Raw genomic sequence first — 21,350 nt, 5'->3', positions numbered from 1 at the left:
AAGTCTTACTCAGTATCTTGCCTCTAGCAAGATTATGAAGAGATGTTCTGAGACTTTGGAGTTTCGCCGTTGTGGAGCACGTGAGTCGATTCCGTGAGGCGCAGTCTTGATCCGACGCGTGGTCGCTCGTGATGAAAAGAAAGTCTCTGATTAAATACTGTGCACAGCTTTTGAGTTAAAAAGGATTCAGTCGCTTCTTAACTTTAAAATAACTGCCTGGTTGCAGTGTTGTACGTACTTATAAGGAACAAATGAAAAACCAGTTGTAAACTCAAGCTGAGTTTGAAATCGCGCGATCTTAGAGTCTACCGTGGCCAAAGGTAAACAAAGAAAAGCGCGAAACTCTGATTCTTGCAAGAAAGAAAAGAAAAGACGTCTTTTTGGGTTTGCTCGCGGAGCGAGCGATTCCTCCTTGTGTCCGTGTTGAATCACGGCGCCAAAAGAGGAGGAGTTAAGAGTTTCCGGGTTTCTTATGCTTTCGTGGAGGATGTGACGTTGATGATCCCGCCCACGCGTGACATAGGTCAACGCGGAAGTTGGCTGATGGGAAATGTAGTTTCTTAAAGAGACGGACTGAATGTACCTACACTTGTCACTCCCATCACAAACCTTAACATCCTCAACTCCATCACTTCCAACTTTGCCTCCTGTCTCTTCGTTAAGGGTACGGTCTCCAATCCATACATCACAGCTGGTCTCACTACTGTCTTACATGTCTTACCTTTCACTTTTGCTGGGACTTTCCTATCACAAATGACTCCCGAAATCCTTCTCCAACTGCTCCACCCTGCCTGCACTCTCTTTCTCACCTCACTATCGCAGCCCCCATTTTCCTGCACAGTTGACCCCAGGTACTTGAATTCACCAACTTTCTTTCACTTTGTGTGATAAGTAACAATCCGAAAAGAGTGTGCTGTAAATGCTGAGTGTAAAACCAGCTTTATGGAGCTTTGAGTTGGTTGTTCAGTCAACGTAACCTCCATGTGATTGTTTCCTAACAGCCGTACATGAACCCCATAGCTGCTGCTAGAGCCAGAGGACCTACGCCTGTCAGCGGCCCCACTATACAGGATTATCTCAGCAGACCTCGACCAACATGGTATGAGGTATTAACTTGTAAAATAGATATTATAATACTAATAATAGTAGTAGTAATGATGATGATGATAATAGTTATAATAAGTAAATACTTCATTACAGGCTAGTTTAGCTTTGTGTGAATGATCAGCTGAAACCAGGCCAAATTGGTGTTTTTGTGACTTAATTTTCACGTATTATTATTATTATTATTGCACACCCTCACACTTTGCTGGTATTAGATCTGGCAACGCTGTCTTACTTTAAATACAGTGAAGGGGAGACAGCTTTCCATCTTGTAACTTAACTCTTCAGTGCACTTGAAATCAGCTTAAAACACTTCCTTTTCACTGGATATTTGTCATATTTTATATTTATTTTAGTTTGATATTTGCTTTAGGGGAAAAAAAAAAGGACTAGTTTAAAAAAATTGACTTGTCCTGATCCTAACCAAACCCACCCCCAGACTAATGCTAAGGTCACACATAGCTGGTTGATCCATGAGAACCGTGGCTGGGGGCCTACCGTGGCCATTCCGACAGATTTTGCAACAGATGTGATCTGTCGCATAAATTTGGGCGGAACAAATCTGCAAAAGAAGCCACAGTAGCCGCGACAGAAGATGGCAGCAGCGACGTGTGGCTTTCCAGCAATGACAGCAGTGTGTACGGTTTTCACGGCTGCAGTACCGCATAGCAACAGCAAGAAGAAATAAGCCACACCCCCAAGGCAAACTTTTCACTTTCTGCAGAATGTTATTCTGTGGCCATTTTGAGCACGTTGGTTGCAACAGAATGCTACAGTAACCCACATAAGCCTCAGGATGCTCACAGATGCCTTCATGGTTGTGACGGATGAATTCATCATTTTCAACACGATGAAAGTTTCCGGGGATGGAAGCCACACCCTCCCAGTTATCAAGGTTTTATCATGAGTCTCCCTGGCTCTCACGTATTCTGACAGAAGGGCCTGGAACGCGTGCCAGTTGACCCCCGGAATGCTCAGAATCATCTACCGTGAAGTAATTCTCACGATGTGAGACCTTAGTATAACTCATTGTATAACCCCGATTCCAAAAAAGTTGGGACAAAGTACAAATTGTAAATAAAAACGGAATGCAATAATTTACCAATCTCAAAAACTGATATTGTATTCACAATAGAACATGGACAACATATCAAATGTCGAAAGTGAGACATTTTGAAATTTCATGCCAAATATTGGCTCATTTGAAATTTCATGACAGCAACACATCTCAAAAAAGTTGGGACAGGAGCAATAAGATGCTGGAAAAGTTAAAGGTACAAAAAAGGAACAGCTGGAGGACCAAATTGCAACTCATTAGGTCAATTGGCAATAGGTCATTAACATGACTGGGTATAAAAAGAGCATCTTGGAGTGGCAGCGGCTCTCAGAAGTAAAGATGGGAAGAGGATCACCAATCCCCCTAATTCTGCGCCGACAAATAGTGGAGCAATATCAGAAAGGAGTTCGACAGTGTAAAATTGCAAAGAGTTTGAACATATCATCATCTACAGTGCATGATATCATCAAAAGATTCAGAGAATCTGGAAGAATCTGTGTGTAAGGGTCAAGGCGACATGTGACACATGATCTTCAGGCCCTTAGACGGCACTGCATCACATACAGGCTGTATTGGAAATCACAAAATGGGCTCAGGAATATTTCCAGAGAACATTATCTGTGAAGACAATTCACCGTGCCATCCGCCATTGCCAGCTAAAACTCTGTAGTTCAAAGAAGAAGCCGTATCTAAACATGATTCAGAAGCGCAGACGTCTTCTCTGGGCCAAGGCTCATTTAAAATGGACTGTGGCAAAGTGGAAAACTGTTCTGTGGTCAGACGAATCAAAATTTGAAGTTCTTTATGGAAATCAGGGACGCCGTGTCATTCGGACTAAAGAGGAGAAGGACGACCCGAGTTGTTATCAGCGCTCAGTTCAGAAGCCTGCATCTCTGATGGTATGGGGTTGCATTAGTGCGTGTGGCATGGACAGCTTACACATCTGGAAAGACACCATCAATGCTGAAAGGTATATCCAGGTTCTAGAGCAACATATGCTCCCATCCAGACGACGTCTCTTTCAGGGAAGACGTTGCATTTTCCAACATGACAATGCCAAACCACATACTGCATCAATTACAGCATCATGGCTGCGTAGAAGAAGGGTCCGGGTACTGAACTGGCCAGCCTGCAGTCCAGATCTTTTACCCATAGAAAACATTTGGCGCATCATAAAACGGAAGATACGACAAAAAAACCTAAGACAGTTGAGCAACTAGAATCCTACATTAGACAAGAATGGGTTAACATTCCTATCCCTAAACTTGAGCGACTTGTCTCCTCAGTCCCCAGACGTTTACAGACTGTTGTAAAGAGAAAAGGGGATGTCTCACAGTGGTAAACATGGCCTTGTCCCAACTTTTTTGAGATGTGGTGTTGTCATGAAATTTAAAATCACCTAATTTTTCTCTTTAAATGATACATTTTCTCAGTTTAAACATTTGATATGTCATCTATGTTCTATTCTGAATAAAATATGGAATTTTGAAACTTCCACATCATTGCATTCCGTTTTTATTTACAATTTGTACTTTGTCCCAACTTTTTTGGAATCGGGGTTGTACAAACTCCTTTCTAACTTCTGTAGTGTTTTCAGCTTTTAAACCCTGACCTGTTTGTATTAGCATGAGGATAATGCTGGAAATTTAAATACTGTTGTGTTTTTTTTTAACCTTTGACATGCATTGCATGCGTCATTAATTAGTATTTTTATTATTCTGATCTAATTACAAACTGCTATCAGAGGTTTGACTACTCTCAAAACCTCAGTATTGGCATTGATTGACCCCTCCTTTTGTGTAATTTGCGTTGATTTCACATGTTTTATGTGTACTTTGGAAATCCTCGAGTCTTCAGTGTTTACGCCATTATAGAATTGGTTTCCAGAACGCTTTACTCTGACGCTGACGCTCTTCTGATCTTCCATCATCCTGCTGTAGGGAGGAGGTAAAGGAGCAGCTGGAGAAGAAAAAGAAAGGCTCTCGAGCTTTGGCTGACTTTGAGGATAAAATGAACGAGGTACACTTCTGTAGTTATTTAATAAGACTAACACATACATTCAGACTTCTGACGGTTGGTAAAACTGGTAGAACTGAATAAGGGCTTGGGTTTAAACTTGTAATGAATTTCCAGAGATGGAAGAAGGAACTGGAGAAAAACAGAGAGAAAATCCTGGGAGGAGGTGAGAAGAAAGAAAAAGAGAAAGACAAGGAGAAGGAAAAGAAAGAGAAGGAAAAGGAGAAAGACAAGAAAGAGGTCAGCTCTTATTAAGGAATGATTAGGCCTGAGTGTGAGGAATAACAGCAGTGGAATAATGTTAACTGTGTCTTTTACAGAAAAAGAAAAAGGAAAAGAAAAAATCCAGTAGGGTGAGAAAAGCATTCCACATTTCTTTCACATTTCGTCCATTGTGTCCCCAGATCTGCATGACAAATAATTTAGGAGACTGAAAGAGAATTTTATTTTTTATTTTTTGGTTGCACTTTCCTTCCCCTTTTGCTTTCATTATTCTTGATATCTAATGAGCTCTGCTTTTGTGTGTGGTCAAGCATTCTTCGTCTTCTTCCTCCTCCTCATCGAGTTCTGATTCCTCCAGCAGCTCGTCGTCCGAGTCTGAAGACGAGGTACAGCATGTTTCACTGCACCGTGCTCTTAGAGCCATATGCTCAGCCGTTATCTGCAAGGAGCTTTCTTCTAATTTTGTTTTCTTGGCTCTTTATCGATGTTAGGATGAAAAGAAGAGCGTGAGGAAGAAACGGAAAAGAAAGCGATCCTCGGCACGGAAAGCGTCAGACGAATCTGATGTCGAGTCAGAAACTGACAGTAAGGTAATGATTCATTGCTCTTAAAAACATTGCAAAACTGTATGTATCTTTTTATGTGATTAAATCCTTTTTGGGAGTTGAAATGAGCATGCACAGTGATTAAAGTTGCTGCAAAAATTGTTAAACCTCATTAAAGAAATGTTGAGTGTTGCGCTGTATTATAAAATGTAGAGATGTTTAAATTACAGTAGAGTTTTAAAAAAAAAATTTGCTGATTTCTCGAATCTGATTGGTCAGAAGGTTTCATTTTCTAAGCAGCATGGTTTGGATAGTAGTTTATCTGCAAGACAATTCACAGTGTATATTAAGTTACTCATTTGAAAAACATGGAGTCGTCGATATGGTGACGTTTTCTGCAAGAAGATATGAAGAGCTCTTTTCCAAAATGCAGTAAACGCCAAATTTAAAAAAATGAGTTCGTCATGCTATTCTGCTGTGTACTGAGCCTATTCACTGCTCCATTAATGTTTCATGCCAAATCGCTGTATTTCCTTGTTTATATGTGCTGCAAATTGTTAGCCTAGTAAACTAGACCCAACCGCCTAGCGGCCAAAAATATTTTTTGTCTAGCGAGTGGGTCTAGCCTCGCACCATATAAACAAAAACACCCCGGGCATCAAATCGTGCCCGCCAATCACAACGCAAGGTTTTTGTTTGGATTCTTTGGGCGGGCTTTTGCAGGAGTGACGACAAAGCTGCGCGACGCTGGAGAAAGCGCAACAGGAAAGATAGCTACGGCTAGTGAACAGCGCACGTTTGACTCCGCTTTGGAATCAGTTTTAGAAGAATTAGACTTTTCGTTGAAACATGAGCAGGAAGAGGCTCTCCGCTCATTCCTTTTCAAGAAGGACGTTTTTGCTGTTTTGCCGACCGGCTATGGCAAAAGTCTGATCTACCAGCTGCTCCGCTCGTAGCCAAAAGGATGGGGCTAGTTTGTGCAGTACGAAGAATTAATAAACAGCTTTGAAACATTACTTTTTGATTGTTTCTTATTTTCCCGTTATTTTAAATTTAAGGGAAATTATTTCACCAAACACCACTAAATAAAAACTCTCAAAAACAGTTTATGCAAACCCTTGAAAAACACTTGGAAAAAAATGTGTATGTGGTACAGACTCCAAACTTGTGGTCATTATCTCCAAACTTCTTAATATCTAGAACCTGTTTATTAATTAATACGCATTTTGAAAAATTATTTAATTTCAAGGTCTCCCCCACTGCTTTCTGTCGCTCTGACTACGTCACAGTCACTGTTGCGCTGATTGGTCAGAGCGTTGGCCTATACGCACAGAGACAGTTTGAAAGACAGCGGTTTGTTCCTCCTACCCGCTTCGGAAATGTCTACAAGCGAGGCCAGACTAAATATTCACATTTAGTCTGGCTTGCCAGGCTAGCAAATTGTAGTTTCTCTCCAAAACGCGATAGGCGCTACATCTGTTTTTTGGCTGAGTGCGACATTTCCTCTAGACCAATCAGAGTTCGGTCAGCGTTCTACATTATCCCACATGGCGGCGCCTGGAAGCGAGGAGTTTTGTTTGCTTGTGTAGCTTCTTGAGCACAAATAAATTTTGCAAATGGTGGTTGTGAATATTTTTGATGGTTCTGAAGAATTGAACTAACTGGCTATTTGTTATTTAGTTAGTTGTTTTCTGTGGTGGACAGTCTTAAAACGTAAGATTAAACATAAATGAATGAATGTTATTTAAGTGTTCATATAATTTATTTGATTTTATTATAAATTGTATGATGAAAGTTCCTGATATTATATATCTACAGCATGTTCTCTTGTTTTAAAAACAGAAAGACAAAAAATGAATGGATTTATAGCATTTTGAAAAAAATATATAATAAACTTTAGATTTATAATCAATAACGTTGTTAGATTTGTCAATTATTGTTGAAAATGTTCAGACTGAACCAACTATCTATTATAACAGGATAAATTAAATATTTGCAAAATTTATGGGTCTGGGTAAATAAATGTAATTTTTCTGAAAACAATCAAAATGGATTTATAGCATTTTGGAAAAGAGCTCTACATATTAATTTTTTTTTTTTTTTTTTTTTACATTTTTGGAAGGAGTTTCCAGGGTCAGTGCTTTGTAACAGTCTGTAGTTGAACATTTCCAACAAAGTGTTGAGAATGGACGGCTTTGCAGTTTCTCTAACTTGACAAGCTGCGATTTTTGTCTTATTGACTTCAAGAAGGAAAAAAAGAGAGGCTGGTGAGGGATAGTGTGTTCCACAAAACTAAACACAACTTTAAATGTAAAACCTGTAGTTCTTTAAAGGAGAACTGAAGTCATTTTTAAACTTGCTTTATTTCTTAATTAACGTGTTATTCAATTACGTTTTCGGTTTTAGTAACCTTATATCATGACTCGTATTGGCAACTAACTGCAATTAAATATTATACTTATCGGCCTGTCCGGTTTTTAGCCATGTTGAATTTAGTTCGTTTGGTCCATGGTAGGCGTTACTTATCTGCACGATCTTCACGAGACTTGTGTGAGACTTCGAAACGTGAAGCGTCAGCCAGGTGTCAGTGCCGTCGTTTTAAAAACTGTTGTCCAGACGAAATATTGCACAAAAACGCGTTTAAATGACGATTACTCTACACTAAAAGAAGCACTATAGACCCCTTTCACTGACGTCACCCGAAACCGGAAGTAAACAGACCCTGCGCCATTTTGGAAGACCAACAAACTGCTGATAACGGCAGCGGTATGTGAACCCACGAGAATAAAGTGGAGTGGCAAACGACTTAAACAAACAAATCTGAGCTGTTTTATTTATGATTTATTGGCCCAACAGTAGACTTGAAAGAAACCTGTGTGAGACTTGGCAAAAAACTGTGGATATAATGGATAAGTCTGTGCATGATCTGCGGACACTTTGAGGTAAGCAAACGCAAGAAATTCAGATTTAAAACATGCTAAATTGGCCTCAAGTTGATAACTGTATGAGGAGCAAGCCTCCCAGACTTCTACAATTTAATAATAATAACTATGTGTAGGTTATTCTTAACAACAGCTGTAATATCACGAACCAAGCCACTAACAACATAATTGTAAGCCTGTAGCCCTTTGTAGGCTTTCAAGTCATCAGCAGTGTAGGCACTGGGTGTAAACAACAAATAGTTTACAATGTCTGGGTAGCAAACAGATGGCAGAATTGGTGTCCGGTCCTCCTTATGTATCTGACACGGAGAAATAATATAAATCATGCTGCCTACCAGATTACAGTCGTCTGTTTTATTGTATCAGTACTAGTATCACTTACTATACTCATCAGTCATAGATTAGTCCAGTACAACATGACCAGCTTGCTTTTTTTTCCATTTGACTGTCGCAAGTTTTTTCAGGCTGGTACAGTCAAAAATTGAAAAAAGTTTTGGCCTACTAAACTAGTCATCGATTCTACTAGTGTATTAATTGGAGTCGACATGAAAACGTTCAGTAAAAACTTTAAACCAGTACAATCTCCTCTTCAAAGTTTCACCAAATGGTTTTATTTATGCAATTTAAAGCTCATAATACTGTATAACTTTGGTCGAGTAAAAGCACGGAGCAAAAACATGGCTGAATCCTGAATGACTCCTATTTGTTTAAATAGGGGACTACATAGGCGGCAGAATGTAGTTTCTTTTTCCCTGCCATGGAAGCGCACTTGTATACCGAGGAGGAAAGCAATTTGCATTATAGCCGTGAGGCGGCTCGGCTCGGTTTTCCCTTTCGGGCGCTCTTGTTTTCTGTTAGAATTTGGTAAAGAAAAAAAAAATAAATATTATTTACCAGCTTACCGGGTCCATTAACATAAATCTGACAGCTGACAAGGTCGGGATATAAACGAACTTTTGCGTTAAACTGTGTGCTTGGATTCACACAATTTTTTCTGAGTCTTATCATATGGGTCAAACCCATCAATCACAGCCAGTTTCTCCACATACCGTGCCCTTTCTGCAACTGGTAATGTACTCACACAACCCGAATTATCATCCATCGTGTCACTTTACTCTCGCTCGTACTTTGTTTTATATTGTGAGTGCATGTACTTGGTCTTCCAATATGGCGCCTAACAAAATCTCGCGGCGCGGTGACGTCATGTGAAAGGGGTCTATATAGGGTGTAAATAATCTTCAAACCTTAGTGAGGACTATTACACCCTATATAGTGCACTCAAAGTATCCCACAATGCATCATGAAAAGTAGTGAACAACCAATGGTCACTAACCAAAGCAATATATCCCATCATGCATTGCAGTTGCACTGTAAGTAAAAGTCTCAAATTTGATTTAATAAAAGGCAGCAGCAAAGAAGGAAGTATTTAGCCTTGATTTAAAAAAAAAAAAACCTGAAAGATGCAGGTACTTTGTATTGATTGTGAGAAATGCGCTCAGTATAATATATATTTATCACAAAAATACATGCATGTATTTATTATTTTGAAAACCCACCAGCCGACTGATCTGGCATGTTTTAATTGTGCAACAGTAATGACGTAAATACCAGCACTATGGAGTAGTGTCTGAAAGCGTTTTTTTTTTTTTTTTCATTTTACCAGTGAGCTCACTATATAGTCCTCTATATAGTAATTCCCTATATAGGGAGTAGTGAACGAGTAAGTGATTTCGGATACAGGGTTTGATTTCCGCTGTACATTTTATTTCTGTCCTACGATGTCTCGCACGGGTCTCAACGAATCTCGTTTATGGCCATTGCTTTGACATGTGAACTGATATTACATAGCGTATTTCAAACACTCATAACTTGCTATAGCAGTGACAAAATGGCTGTCAAAAATGCATTCCTATATTTAATAAAATGAGAAATAGAATTTTGATCATAAAAATTTGCCTTCAGTTCCCCTTTAATAAATAGAAAATTGTTAGAATCAGAAAAACGTACATAAATATAACTTGGAATGGCAAAAAAGGCAATAAAACACTTGCTATTATAAAATAATACACTTTGGGGTAGCACATCACTCCATCACTGATTTATTTTCCTATTACAGCAATGCCTAGGAAAAAGAATCTGGATTTCCTGATGAGCGTAAAAGTGTAGTCAGAGACTGACTTTACAATTTACCAAATTGCTCCAATTATGAACTAGCCTTAATTTGGCATGTAATTCATTTCAGGAATCGTCCAAAAAGAAAAAGAAAAAACTCAGGGAGGAGGGAGAGAAAGATAAGGTGATAAAAATATTTTCCTGTTGTTTATTCAGTTGGTATGGCTTTATTTATTATTATTATTATTATTTGCTGTATTCTAAGCCTCTCGATGTTTTTATTTCAAAGGAGGAAAAAGGCAAAAAAGACGAGTCTGAATTAGATGATGATGTGAGTACCTTTCTGTCTAAGTTGTATGTGATCTACATTGAGTACACAAACACTGACTGATGAAAGTTTTCTTCTTGAACAGGGTGAATCCAGAAAGAAAAAACGGGGTAGTGAGGAGAAGGAGAAGAGCACAGTAAGTTTCATTGTTAATCTAGATAGTAAATGAGACCATCAATGATGGCGTAGCTCACTCTGGCCCCGTCTAGTCCAGAAGGAACGATCTAAAGTGGGCCACCTTGCGTAATAAATGTTGCAAGCTACGGTGGTGCTTGAAAGTTTGTGAACCCTTTCGAATTTTCTATATTTCTGCATAAATATGACCTAAAACAACATCAGATTTTCACACAAGTCCTAAAAGTAGATCAAGAGAACCCAGTTAAACAAATGAGACAAAAATATTATACTTGGTCATTTATTTATTGAGGAAAATGATCCAATATTACATACCTGTGAGTGGCAAAAGTATGTGAACCTCTAGGATTAGCAGTTAATTTGAAGGTGAAATCAGAGTCAGGTGTTTTCAATCAATGGGATGACAATCAGGTGTGAGTGGGCACCCTGTTTTATTTAAAGAACAGGGATCTATCAAAGTCTGATCTTCACAACACATGTTTGTGGAAGTGTATCATGGCACGAACAAAGGAGATTTCTGAGGACCTCAGAAAAAGCATTGTTGATGCTCATCAGGCTGGAAAAGGTTACAAAACCATCTCTAAAGAGTTTGGACTCCACCAATCCACAGTCAGACAGACTGTGTACAAATGGAGGAAATTCAAGACCATTGTTACCCTCCCAGGAGTGGTTGACCAACAAAGATCACTCAGAGAGCAAGGCATGTAATAGTTGGCGAGGTCACAAAGGACCCCAGGGTAACTTCTAAGCAACTGAAGGCCTCTCTCACATTGGCTAATGTTCATGAGTCCACCGTCAGGAGAACACTGAACAACAATGGTGTGCATGGCAGGGTTGGAAGGAGAAAGCCACTGCTCTCTAAAAAGAACATTGCTGCTCATCTGCAGTTTGCTAAAGATCACGTGGACAAGCCAGAAAGCTATTGGAAAAATGTTTTGTGGACAGATGAGACCAAAATAGAACTTTTTGGTTTAAATGAGAAGCGTTATGTTTGGGGAAAGGAAAACACTGCATTCCAGCATAAGAACCTTATCCCATCTGTGAAACATAGTGGTGGTAGCATCATGGTTTGGGCCTGTTTTGCTGCATCTGGGCCAGGACAGCTTGCCATCATTGATGGAACAATGAATTCTGAATTATACCAGCGAATTCTAAAGGAAAATGTCAGGACATCTGTCCATGAACTGAATCTCAAGAGAAGGTGGGTCATGCAGCAAGACAACAACCCTAAGCACACAAGTCATTCTACCAAAGAATGGTTAAAGAAGAATAAAGTTGATGTTTTGGAATGGCCAAGTCAAAGTCCTGACCTTAATCCAATGGAAATGTTGTGGAAGGACCTGAAGCGAGCAGTTCATGTGAGGAAACCCACCAACATCCCAGAGTTGAAGCTGTTCTGTATGGAGGAAGGGGCTAAAATTCCTCCAAGCCAGTGTGCAGGACTGATCAACAGTTACCAGAAACATTTATTTGCAGTTATTGCTGCACAAGGGGATCACACCAGATACTGAACGCAAAGGTTCACATACTTTTGCCACTCACATATGTAATATTGGATCATTTTCTTCAATAAATAAATGACCAAGTATAATATTTTTGTCTCATTTGTTTAACTGGGTTCTCTTTATCTACTTTTAGGACTTGTGTGAAAATCTGATGATGTTTTAGGTCATATTTATGCAGAAATATAGAAAATTCGAAAGGGTTCACAAACTTTCAAGCACCACTGTATATATACTATATGCAAGCTATATATAGAAGCTATATACACCCTAGGAATACCGACCTATTTGCCAGAAAGAATCCAAAATGGCAAGGAATTGACCGAGAAGAAACCATTGGGGCGGCACGATGGTCTAGAGGTTAGCACTGTCGCCTCACAGCAAGAAGGTTCTGGGTTCAAGTCCAGTGGCCGGTGCGGGCCTTTCTGTGTGGAGTTTGCATGTTCTCCCCATTTCTGCGTGGGTTTCCTCCGGGTGCTCCGATTTCCCCCACAGTCCAAAGACATGCAGTTAGGTTAACGTGGGGCGGCCTAAGGTTGGGCTGAAGTGCCCTTGAGCAAGGTATCTAACCCCTGACTGCTCCCCGGGCGCTCTAGTGTGGCTGCCCACTGCTGTAGGTGTGTGCGTGTGTTCACGGCTTCAGATGGTTTAAATGGAGAGGATGAATCTCACTGTGCTTGAAGTGTGCATGTGACAAATAAACGTTTCTTCTTAATTTTTTGTTGAACTGCTCATTAAGGCTTAATTAGTCCATAACTTCATTGATAATTATAATTAAGCAAATTTGGGTAGAAGTTATATGCACCCTGGGTATCCTAACTTCATGCCAGAAAGAATCAAAATCAGTGAAGAATTGAGGGAGAAGTGATGTGTGGAAACTGATCATTAGGGATTGATTAATTACTCCATATCTTCATTATTAATTGCAATTATGCAAATTTGGGTAGAAGCTATATGCAGCCCAGGCAGACCTACCTTCCTGCCAAAAAGAATAAAAATCAGTGAAGAATTGAGAGAGAAGAAGCGATTTTCGTGAAATGTGGACGCCGCCGGCCGACGGACAACACAGGATGGCATAAGCTCATCGCCTGTTGGCCGGATGAGCTAATAAAATCACAATTTTTTTATTTTTCACACAAGCTAGCGAAATACAGAGGTTGAAGGCTTACTGAACATTTGAGGAGAATGCTCACTGCTCTATACAGTTCTGTACATGAACTCTCAGGTACCTTTAGTTGGCTAACAGCACTCTTAACCGACAGCGGAGAAATAAACGCCATCGTTCCCACTCAGATAGCAGGGCTAGTTGTCCTTACACGAATCTCCACAATCTGCTGCTGATACTGTAAGATGAACTCATGAACTGTTAATGTTGTACGTTTTAAGGTTTTCTTTACTGACTTTATAACACAATGTTCTTAAACGCTTGAATTTGACTGGTGTTGATTTTAATTTTTCGTCACAGCAGCTCTGGCTGTTATTTTCTATAATATATATAAAATAACAGATTTTTAAAACATGTCATTTAAGAAAGAAAAATATAATTGTTGATATGGTGTTCATTACTAAGTTATTATTATATGGTATGAGCTACTTCCGGTAAAATCATGCGCTCTGATTGGTTCCTTGGCAGGCAGAATTATCCCATAATGTCCGCGGGCAATTACAGACTTTCGTTCCAAGGTGCCGGCTTTCAGTGTTTCCAAAAAAAAAAAAAACCCAGACAAAAAAAGATTAATTGGACGTTAAAAATGGCCAAAAGACAAACAAGAGTCACCGAGTTATTCAAGAAATGAGCAACGAAGGGCATTCAGAAACCGCTAAACGCTAACAGAAATTCAGTTTTGAAACCGCTAGCCATTTATTCTGCATGCGTGACTCAACTACGTTACAAATATGACGTGATGGAAAGCAGCGTCATGCCTCATTATAATGTTTTAATCTTAGAAATAAAAAAAGCCATATAATGAACTCCTTACTAACCTCGCTTGCTCAGTCTTTACGGGAAAATATCAGACCTTGGTCTTTTCGTACTGTCAAGACCTCGGTCTGATATTTTCCCGTAAAGACCTCGCACTCCGTTAATAAGTAGTTAAAAATGCTATAATTGACAAATTGCTGTGGTGTAAAATGAAATAACACTTTACAGCTTGCTAACTTATTAGTTTGCCAGAACAAATAATTTGTCAGTATTAATACACCACAAGTAACATTAAGCTACTATTGTTTGTTTTATTTGTATAATAAGCCAAGTAATCACCACATGAACATGTCTACAGCATCAGTGCATAAAAGTAAACGCAAAATGATTAATGCTAACTGGAGCCTATCACTCTGCCGTTGAGCTTAATAAAAGACATCCAGGAATCCGCCTGTCTAAAAAGGCCCTTTCCATAGCAACTTGGAACGTTACATCTTTGGTCAGCAATTCCAGCAAGCTCTACCAACTGCAGTGCACCTTCGAAGATTATAATCTCGATATCCGGGGGTGCCGTGGCTCAGTCAACTAAGGCGCCATACCATAAATCCGGGGACCCGGGTTCGATTCCGACCCGAGGTCATTTCCCGATCCCTCCCCATCTCTCTCTCCAGCTCATTTCCTGTCTCTACACTGTCCTATCCAATAAAGGTGAAAAAAGCCCAAAAAACCCCCCAAATAATCTCAATATCCTAGCTATTACAGAGACCCACATGCCGCACTGTGGAGAACATCTTCTTGGGAACGAATCACTTCTCATATACTCTGGCACCTCTGGCAGAAAGGAACACGGCGTAGGACTGCTCATATCAAAAGACCTTCGGAGCTCTCTCATCTCATACACACCATTCTCAGACAGAATCTTAACAGCCAGATTCTTCAGTCGTCAGGTCAACATCACAATTGTGGTTGCTTATGCCCCGACCGAGGTTGCAGAGGACAGGGAGAAAGAGAAGTTCTACATCGACCTAGAAAGAATACACCATGCCCTGCCGTGCAATGACATCAGCATCTTATTGGGAGACTTCAACGCCCGTGTCGGTATCGACTCTGACGCATGGCTAAACGCTATCAGCAAGCACTCTTTCCATCAGGAGAACAATGATAACGGCATCCGCTTTCTTGACTTCTGTGTCCTACAGCAATATGTCATCGGTGGGACCCTCTTTGAGCACAAGAATATTCATAAAGCAATCTGGTTGTCTCCAGAAGGTGACCTGTACACCCAAATAGATCATATCTGCATCAGCAAGCATTGGAAGCGTTCTCTGCTAGACGTTAGAAGCTTTCGTGGTGCAGACATCAACACCACCCACTTTCTTGTGCGCTGTCGACTTTGTCTGAAGCTTTCAAGTAACAGGCGACAGAAACGACCCTCCTTACCCAGTCTTGAACTCCTCCGATCAGGAGAAAATGTGGATGATTTCCATCAGTCCCTTCGTCGACACTCTGTAAGTCCTTCTTGTGACGCATCCATAGAAGACATCTGGTCTGGGACCATGAATGCCTTCCATGCAGCCTCTCGCGAAACTCTCGGGAAAAGGCCCAAAAAAATATCGTGATCAACACCTGTCTGTAGATACTCTGCGCTTAATCGAACAGCACAATGAACTGAAGAAGTTGAAACCATCAAATGCTACACGCCTACGGTACTCAAGGGTTAATAAACTCATCAAGAAGAGCGTTAAGAACGATGATGAGAAATGGGCAGCTGGCATAGCTAAGAAGCTTCAGGATGCGGCAGACTCAGGTAACCAATGAGAGGTCTGGCAGAATATTAAAATTCTCAGCGGCAAGAAGAAAAAGAACCCCTCTACTGCTGTAAGGGACAAAAACGGGAACCTCATCATGTCTCGGCATGGAAAACTTGCTAGGTGGAAAGAGTACTTTGAAGACCTGTTAAACCCCCCTGCCGTTGCACAATCATCAGTTCCCCCTGCCGATCCTGTCCTAGATGACTTCTTCCTTGACCTCCCTATATACCCCCCAACACGTGAGGAGATTCGGAAAGCTCTCGCACGACTCCACAATCACAAAGCGAGCGGTATTGACCAGATCAGCAACGAAGAGTTGCGCTCTGGTGGTGAGGCATCTTTAGACCTACTAACTCCACTTTTTGAGAAAGTCTGGAATCTCGAGAAAGTGTCTTCCGACTGGCTCAAGGGCGTTATCACTAAGATTGGAAAAAAGGGCGACGCGTCGTACTGTGAGAACAACCGCAGTATCACACTACGTTGTACTGCTTCTAAGCTGTTTCAGATGATCATAATAACAAGACTGTCAGACGGTATTGAGTCCCTGCTGTGAGAGAATCAATGTGGCTTCAGAAAAGGTAGATCCTGTACAGATCAGCTGTTCGCGCTCCGGATCTTAATAGAGCAAGCCTTGGAATACAATCTCTCATTATACATCAACTTCATTGACTTCAAGGCAGCTTTTGACTCTGTTGATCGCCAATACATCTGGTCTGCCCTCCAACATTACGGATTCCCTAAGAAGTATATCAGCATCTTCCAAGTCTTCTATTCCGATACCACCAGTGCTGTCCGCATAGGTAACACCCTAACGGACTGGTTTGACGTAAAATTTGGAACGGGTCAAGGTGACATTCAAGCCCCTCCTATATTTAATATTGTGTTAAACTGGGTAATGGAGCATTCTACGATGGAAAGATCTGTTTCCAAAGGCTTCCTACTCCAAAAGTGCCATAGTTCACATCACCTAGCAGTGCATATCTCTGACCTCGACTATGCAGATGATATTGCTGTTCTTGACAGTTCTAAAGATGGGCTGCAAGAGGCCCCCATCAAGATCTCCGACTTTGGAAGAGAAGCAGGTCTCCGAATTAATGCCAAGAAGACCCAAACTATGACCATCGGGAAGTTTCACAATCAACGCCCCTTTCCTGAAGACGAGATGCTAGAACTCACGATAAATGGCGAACCTCTGGAACAAGTGAACCATTTTAGATATCTTGGTTCTATAATTTCGAGTGATGGCTCCTTAGATAGAGAACTCAACACAAGGATCGGGCAAGCCTCCGATGTCTTTAATTCTTTGAACAACATCTGGCATCATTCCAGGATTTCTATCAACACCAAGGTTAAGCTCTTCGAAGGTGGTATCCTGCCTATCCTTCTGTATGGCTGTCAGACTTGGGCTCTGAAACAGCGGCAACAGGACCGTCTAGAGGCTTTCCAGAATTCATGTCTCCGATGAATTTTATGACTTCGCTGGTATGACTTCACACCTAACAGCGAGCTGAGAGTAAAGACTGGTTGTCTACAGCTAAGCCTGAGGATCGCCTTACTTCACCTACGTTACCTGGGACACGTAGCACGCATGGACAGTGCAAGAATACCCAGGTACCTGCTCAGCTGGAGACCATCCCATGGGACACGCTCTGTGGGTCGTCCTCGTGGATCCATAATCCGCTTGTTAGAAGATGATGTTAAATCCCTTCTTGGCGAGGACCAAGATCTTCTTACAGCGTGCCAGTTGGCAACGGATAGAAAAGTCTGGAGAAACCCCCTAAACCTCTTTATATGCGAGCAGGCAGACTCTGGGTGACCCAGAGTGACCTTACCAACAACAAGAAGATACATTGTCAGCTCGCCATGTCAGTATTATCAGCTGGTATGAGATAATTGCAGATAAATCAGTGTCGGCGTTTATAATGACCAATAAATGATAATTAAAAAAGAAACAGAGAGACAGAAGATGCATCCTTCAACCATGTTATGAGTGGTGTTATTGTGTAGTTTGTCCACCAGAGGGCCCACTTTGGAAGTCCACAAATCCCAACAATCAGCTGACCCGAACAGAGTGGCCCTCATGTTCATTAGTAGTAGTGCTCGATCATTTATAATGGATCTAATGTTTTGAAAAACGATTTTGTATTTTTCTACGTTTGACTCTTATTTATCAAAGCTAGTATTTTGTTGTACTATTTATGACAATGCAGTTTAAAAATAAACTTTACTATGTCATGTTAACTTGGTGTGGACTCTTAAATAACTGCACAACAATTGTTAGGGAAAATCTTTATATGTTGTGATTCTGGGGAAAAGAAGAATATTGGCCGATATATGATTATCGGATTTTTAAATCCTCAAATATCATCTGAAAAATCCTATGTGGGTCAGGCTCGAATATGAAAAAAAAAAAACTGTTTGTGTTTCATGAGCATTTACACTTGCAGACTCAGTAAGTTGTCAACATTTAGGAAAATGCTATAATTCAGGTTGTTGCTCATGTAAGTGCACGCTTTTAGTCATGCATTAATTAGACAGTCAGTACAGGTGTATTTTATTAGCATTTAACATTCAAACAAACAAATAATACACACACTAACCTAGTTTGCTACTTTATTAACGTGTATTAATACTGTTCTTGATTTCTTAATGTTAACTAACACAAGAAGTATTACTAAAAAGCGCCTTAAAAAGGAACTGAAGTCATTTTTAAACTTGCTTTATTTCTTAATTCAATTACTACGTTTTCGGTTTTATTAACCTTATATCGTGACTCATATTGGCATATTATATTACACTTATCGGCCTTTTCAGTTTTTAGCCATGTTGAATGTAGTTCGTATGGTCCACGGCAGGCGTCGCTTATCCGTGCGATCTTCACGAGACTTGTGCGAGACTTCAAACGTGAAGTGTCAGCGCCACCATTTTGAAAACTTTACACAGCGGCCAGATCACCATATCATTCCAATTTAGATTAATTTCAAGATTTGCCAGCTTCATCAGTGATGATTATTCCATATGACTTCGAACCAACGTGGAGTAGAGAAGAGTTGGAAAGACAACAGGATAATAAGGACTAGTCTGTCGCGCTGGTATTTACGTCATTACCGTTGCACAATTAAAACGTGCCAGATCAGGTGGCTGGTGGGTTTTCAAAATAATAAATACCTGCATGTATTTTTGTGATAAATACATATTATACTGAGCGCATTTCCCACATAATCCGCACTAAGGTTTCGGATAGCATTACAAAATGGCGTCCCCACTATATAGTGCCCTATATAGTGAGTAGGGAGCGATTTCAGACACGGGGAAAACTTCCGGCTTGATTACGTCTGCATTCGAACGAGGGCGTGCGTGTCTTTTGACAACGTTGGCAGATGTCGGTCACTTTGATTTCCGCTGTACGTTTTACTTTCGTCCTACGATGTGTCGCACAGGTCTCGGCGAATCTCGTTTACGGCCATTGCTTTGACATATGGACTGATAGATTACACAGCATGTTTCAAACACTCATAACGTCCTATAGCAGTGACAAAATAGCTGTCAGAAATGCATTCCTACATTTTATAAAATGAGAAATAGAATTTTGATGATAAAAAAATTTGCCTTCAGTTCCCCTTTAATCAGGGATGAAAGTCTTCCGGATTTACCTGGAAATCCGGATATTTGACAAAACTCTTGAAAATCTCCAGTTTTCCGAATGGAGAAATTAATTTTTTGGATTTTTCAAGTTCCTATACGTGGCGTAATACTTCGCATCGTCCTTGCGTGGGCGCAGTCCTTAAATAGCCCAAACATAGTTCATTGATTAAAGACAGGTGTTCTTTGTTTACGGCGCGCGTGCCGGAGCTCGTTAGGCGCACACGCCCAAGGCACGCCTTCAGGTGCACGTGCTAAGGCGCGCAGGACTGACACCGTTCTGCGCAAGCGCAACACAATCGCACTAGAAAGCATGTTCAAGCTGCCAGTGTAGCTGCAGTCTTTTTTAGTTGCGAATTACGAGTATTTTCTCGTGTCAATAATAAATCTTTCGACGTGAAGAGAGGTAAGCAATCAAAGTTGCATTTTGTTGCCTAAAACTAGCAGTGGTAAATATTTTTTGTTACATAATGTACTCAGGCTGCCAGTCAGTGTGTGACCCCCCCCCCCCCCGAAAAATCCAAGCTACGCCCCTGATTTACATGAGAAATTTGGTATTCATTGGCGTGTTTAAATTTACAGAAAATACGAACTAATGTAAACAATTGGCTTCAACTCGCATAAATCTCATCTCTAGCCGCTTTATCCTTCTGCAGGGTCGCAGGCAAGTTGGAGCCTATCCCAGCTGACTACGTGCGAAAGGCGGGGTACACCCTGGACAAGTCGCCAGGTCATCACAGGGCTGACACATAGACACAGACAACCATTCACACTCACATTCACACCTACGCTCAATTTAGAGTCACCAGTTAACCTAACCTGCATGTCTTTGGACTGTGGGGGAAACCGGAGCACCCGGAGGAAACCCACGCGGACACGGGGAGAACATGCAAACTCCGCACAGAAAAGCCCTCGCCGGCCACGGGGCTCGAACCTGGACCTTCTTGCTGTGAGGCGACAGCGCTAACCACTACACCACCGTGCCGCCCACTCGCATAAAAATTAATTGGAAATGTTTAGTTCACTTTAGCTTATGCAAACGCACAGCTCTATTAAAAGATTGATAAACGAGGCTCAATGTCCCCAACGTTGAAACCTGAAAGCTTTAGAAACTCTAACAGACCTTTACTTTTTAACAGTACTGTTTTGGGATTTTGCTGAGTTTACCTTCAACTGTCTGATATTTTTTTTCAAAGTAATGAACTGTATAGCCAGGAAAATCACCGCGTTTTCAGGAGTGCATTTAGAAAATTACTCATTAACTCGGGGAATTAAATATGATATTTTTGACATGTTAATCATTAATGTACATGAAAGAAAAAGGCTTAAAACTTATAACTTGTTTTAGTGAAAATAAGAACTAAAATGCACTAGAATGCAGGGTTTTGCGTGTTATGTTATTAAAATATTTTTTGGGGATGCCCCCCCGTCTTAGTTTGACTTTCAAAAGTTCAGGGTTTTTTCTTTGCTCCACTTTCATCTCGATTTAATATAAAGTATTACAAATGAACATTTCGATACTTGGGTGAGTTGCTTTCGTAGAAAAGCGGCACAATTGATTGCGAGTGATTTTGCCACTTAAGTCTGAAAGCATCCCGTTATCCTACACTGTCTCTCATTCTGTGCGTTATTACTTTTGCAGGACAAATCGAAGAAGAAGAAGAAGCGGAAGCATAAAAAACACAGCAAGAAGAAAAAGAAGAAGAGCTCAGGATCAGACGTAGACAGGAGTGCAGGAGTGTGGCATTCTGACTGAACTGAATATGTTCTGGGCCCTTGCCCTGTCGCCGGAGAACCCATTGGGACTGTGGAAGCTGCTCGTGTGTGCAGCAGTGTGTCTTCCTGCTGAAGCAGGGCGGTGATTGTATGTATGTGTGGATGGATGGGTTACATGTTGGGTGTTTGAGAGGGGCTGTGAGAGCTTGAATACGCTTTTTTTGTTATTTTAATTTTGCTTGAGTTTTTTTTTAAGCAAAAGACTGTCCCCCAATAAAGCGCTGTTATAACATTGGA

The 21,350-nt window shown here is 40.7% G+C and overlaps 1 protein-coding gene across 2 annotated transcripts in view; it reads left to right on the top strand.

The window, feature by feature from the left end:
* The window catches only part of fam133b (family with sequence similarity 133 member B), a 31,063-nt gene extending 9,713 nt beyond the window's left edge, over positions 1 to 21,350 (top strand). Inside the window, exons 2-11 of one of the 2 annotated variants that reach the window (XM_060942058.1) lie at positions 1,002 to 1,099; positions 4,102 to 4,180; positions 4,295 to 4,417; positions 4,498 to 4,530; positions 4,711 to 4,785; positions 4,891 to 4,989; positions 10,129 to 10,182; positions 10,288 to 10,329; positions 10,412 to 10,462; positions 20,980 to 21,350. In XM_060942058.1, coding sequence (XP_060798041.1) covers positions 1,002 to 1,099; positions 4,102 to 4,180; positions 4,295 to 4,417; positions 4,498 to 4,530; positions 4,711 to 4,785; positions 4,891 to 4,989; positions 10,129 to 10,182; positions 10,288 to 10,329; positions 10,412 to 10,462; positions 20,980 to 21,093 — 768 coding nt within the window. In that variant the 3' untranslated portion in view covers positions 21,094 to 21,350. The remainder of the gene's footprint in view (positions 1 to 1,001; positions 1,100 to 4,101; positions 4,181 to 4,294; positions 4,418 to 4,497; positions 4,531 to 4,710; positions 4,786 to 4,890; positions 4,990 to 10,128; positions 10,183 to 10,287; positions 10,330 to 10,411; positions 10,463 to 20,979) is intronic. The other variant, XM_060942059.1, reaches the window with a different exon arrangement.

Source organism: Neoarius graeffei, chromosome 16 (assembly GCF_027579695.1).
Source record: "Neoarius graeffei isolate fNeoGra1 chromosome 16, fNeoGra1.pri, whole genome shotgun sequence".
Classification (NCBI taxonomy): domain Eukaryota; kingdom Metazoa; phylum Chordata; class Actinopteri; order Siluriformes; family Ariidae; genus Neoarius; species Neoarius graeffei.
The sequence above is the reverse complement of the archived record's forward strand: the minus strand, read 5'-3'. Positions and strand labels throughout refer to the sequence as shown.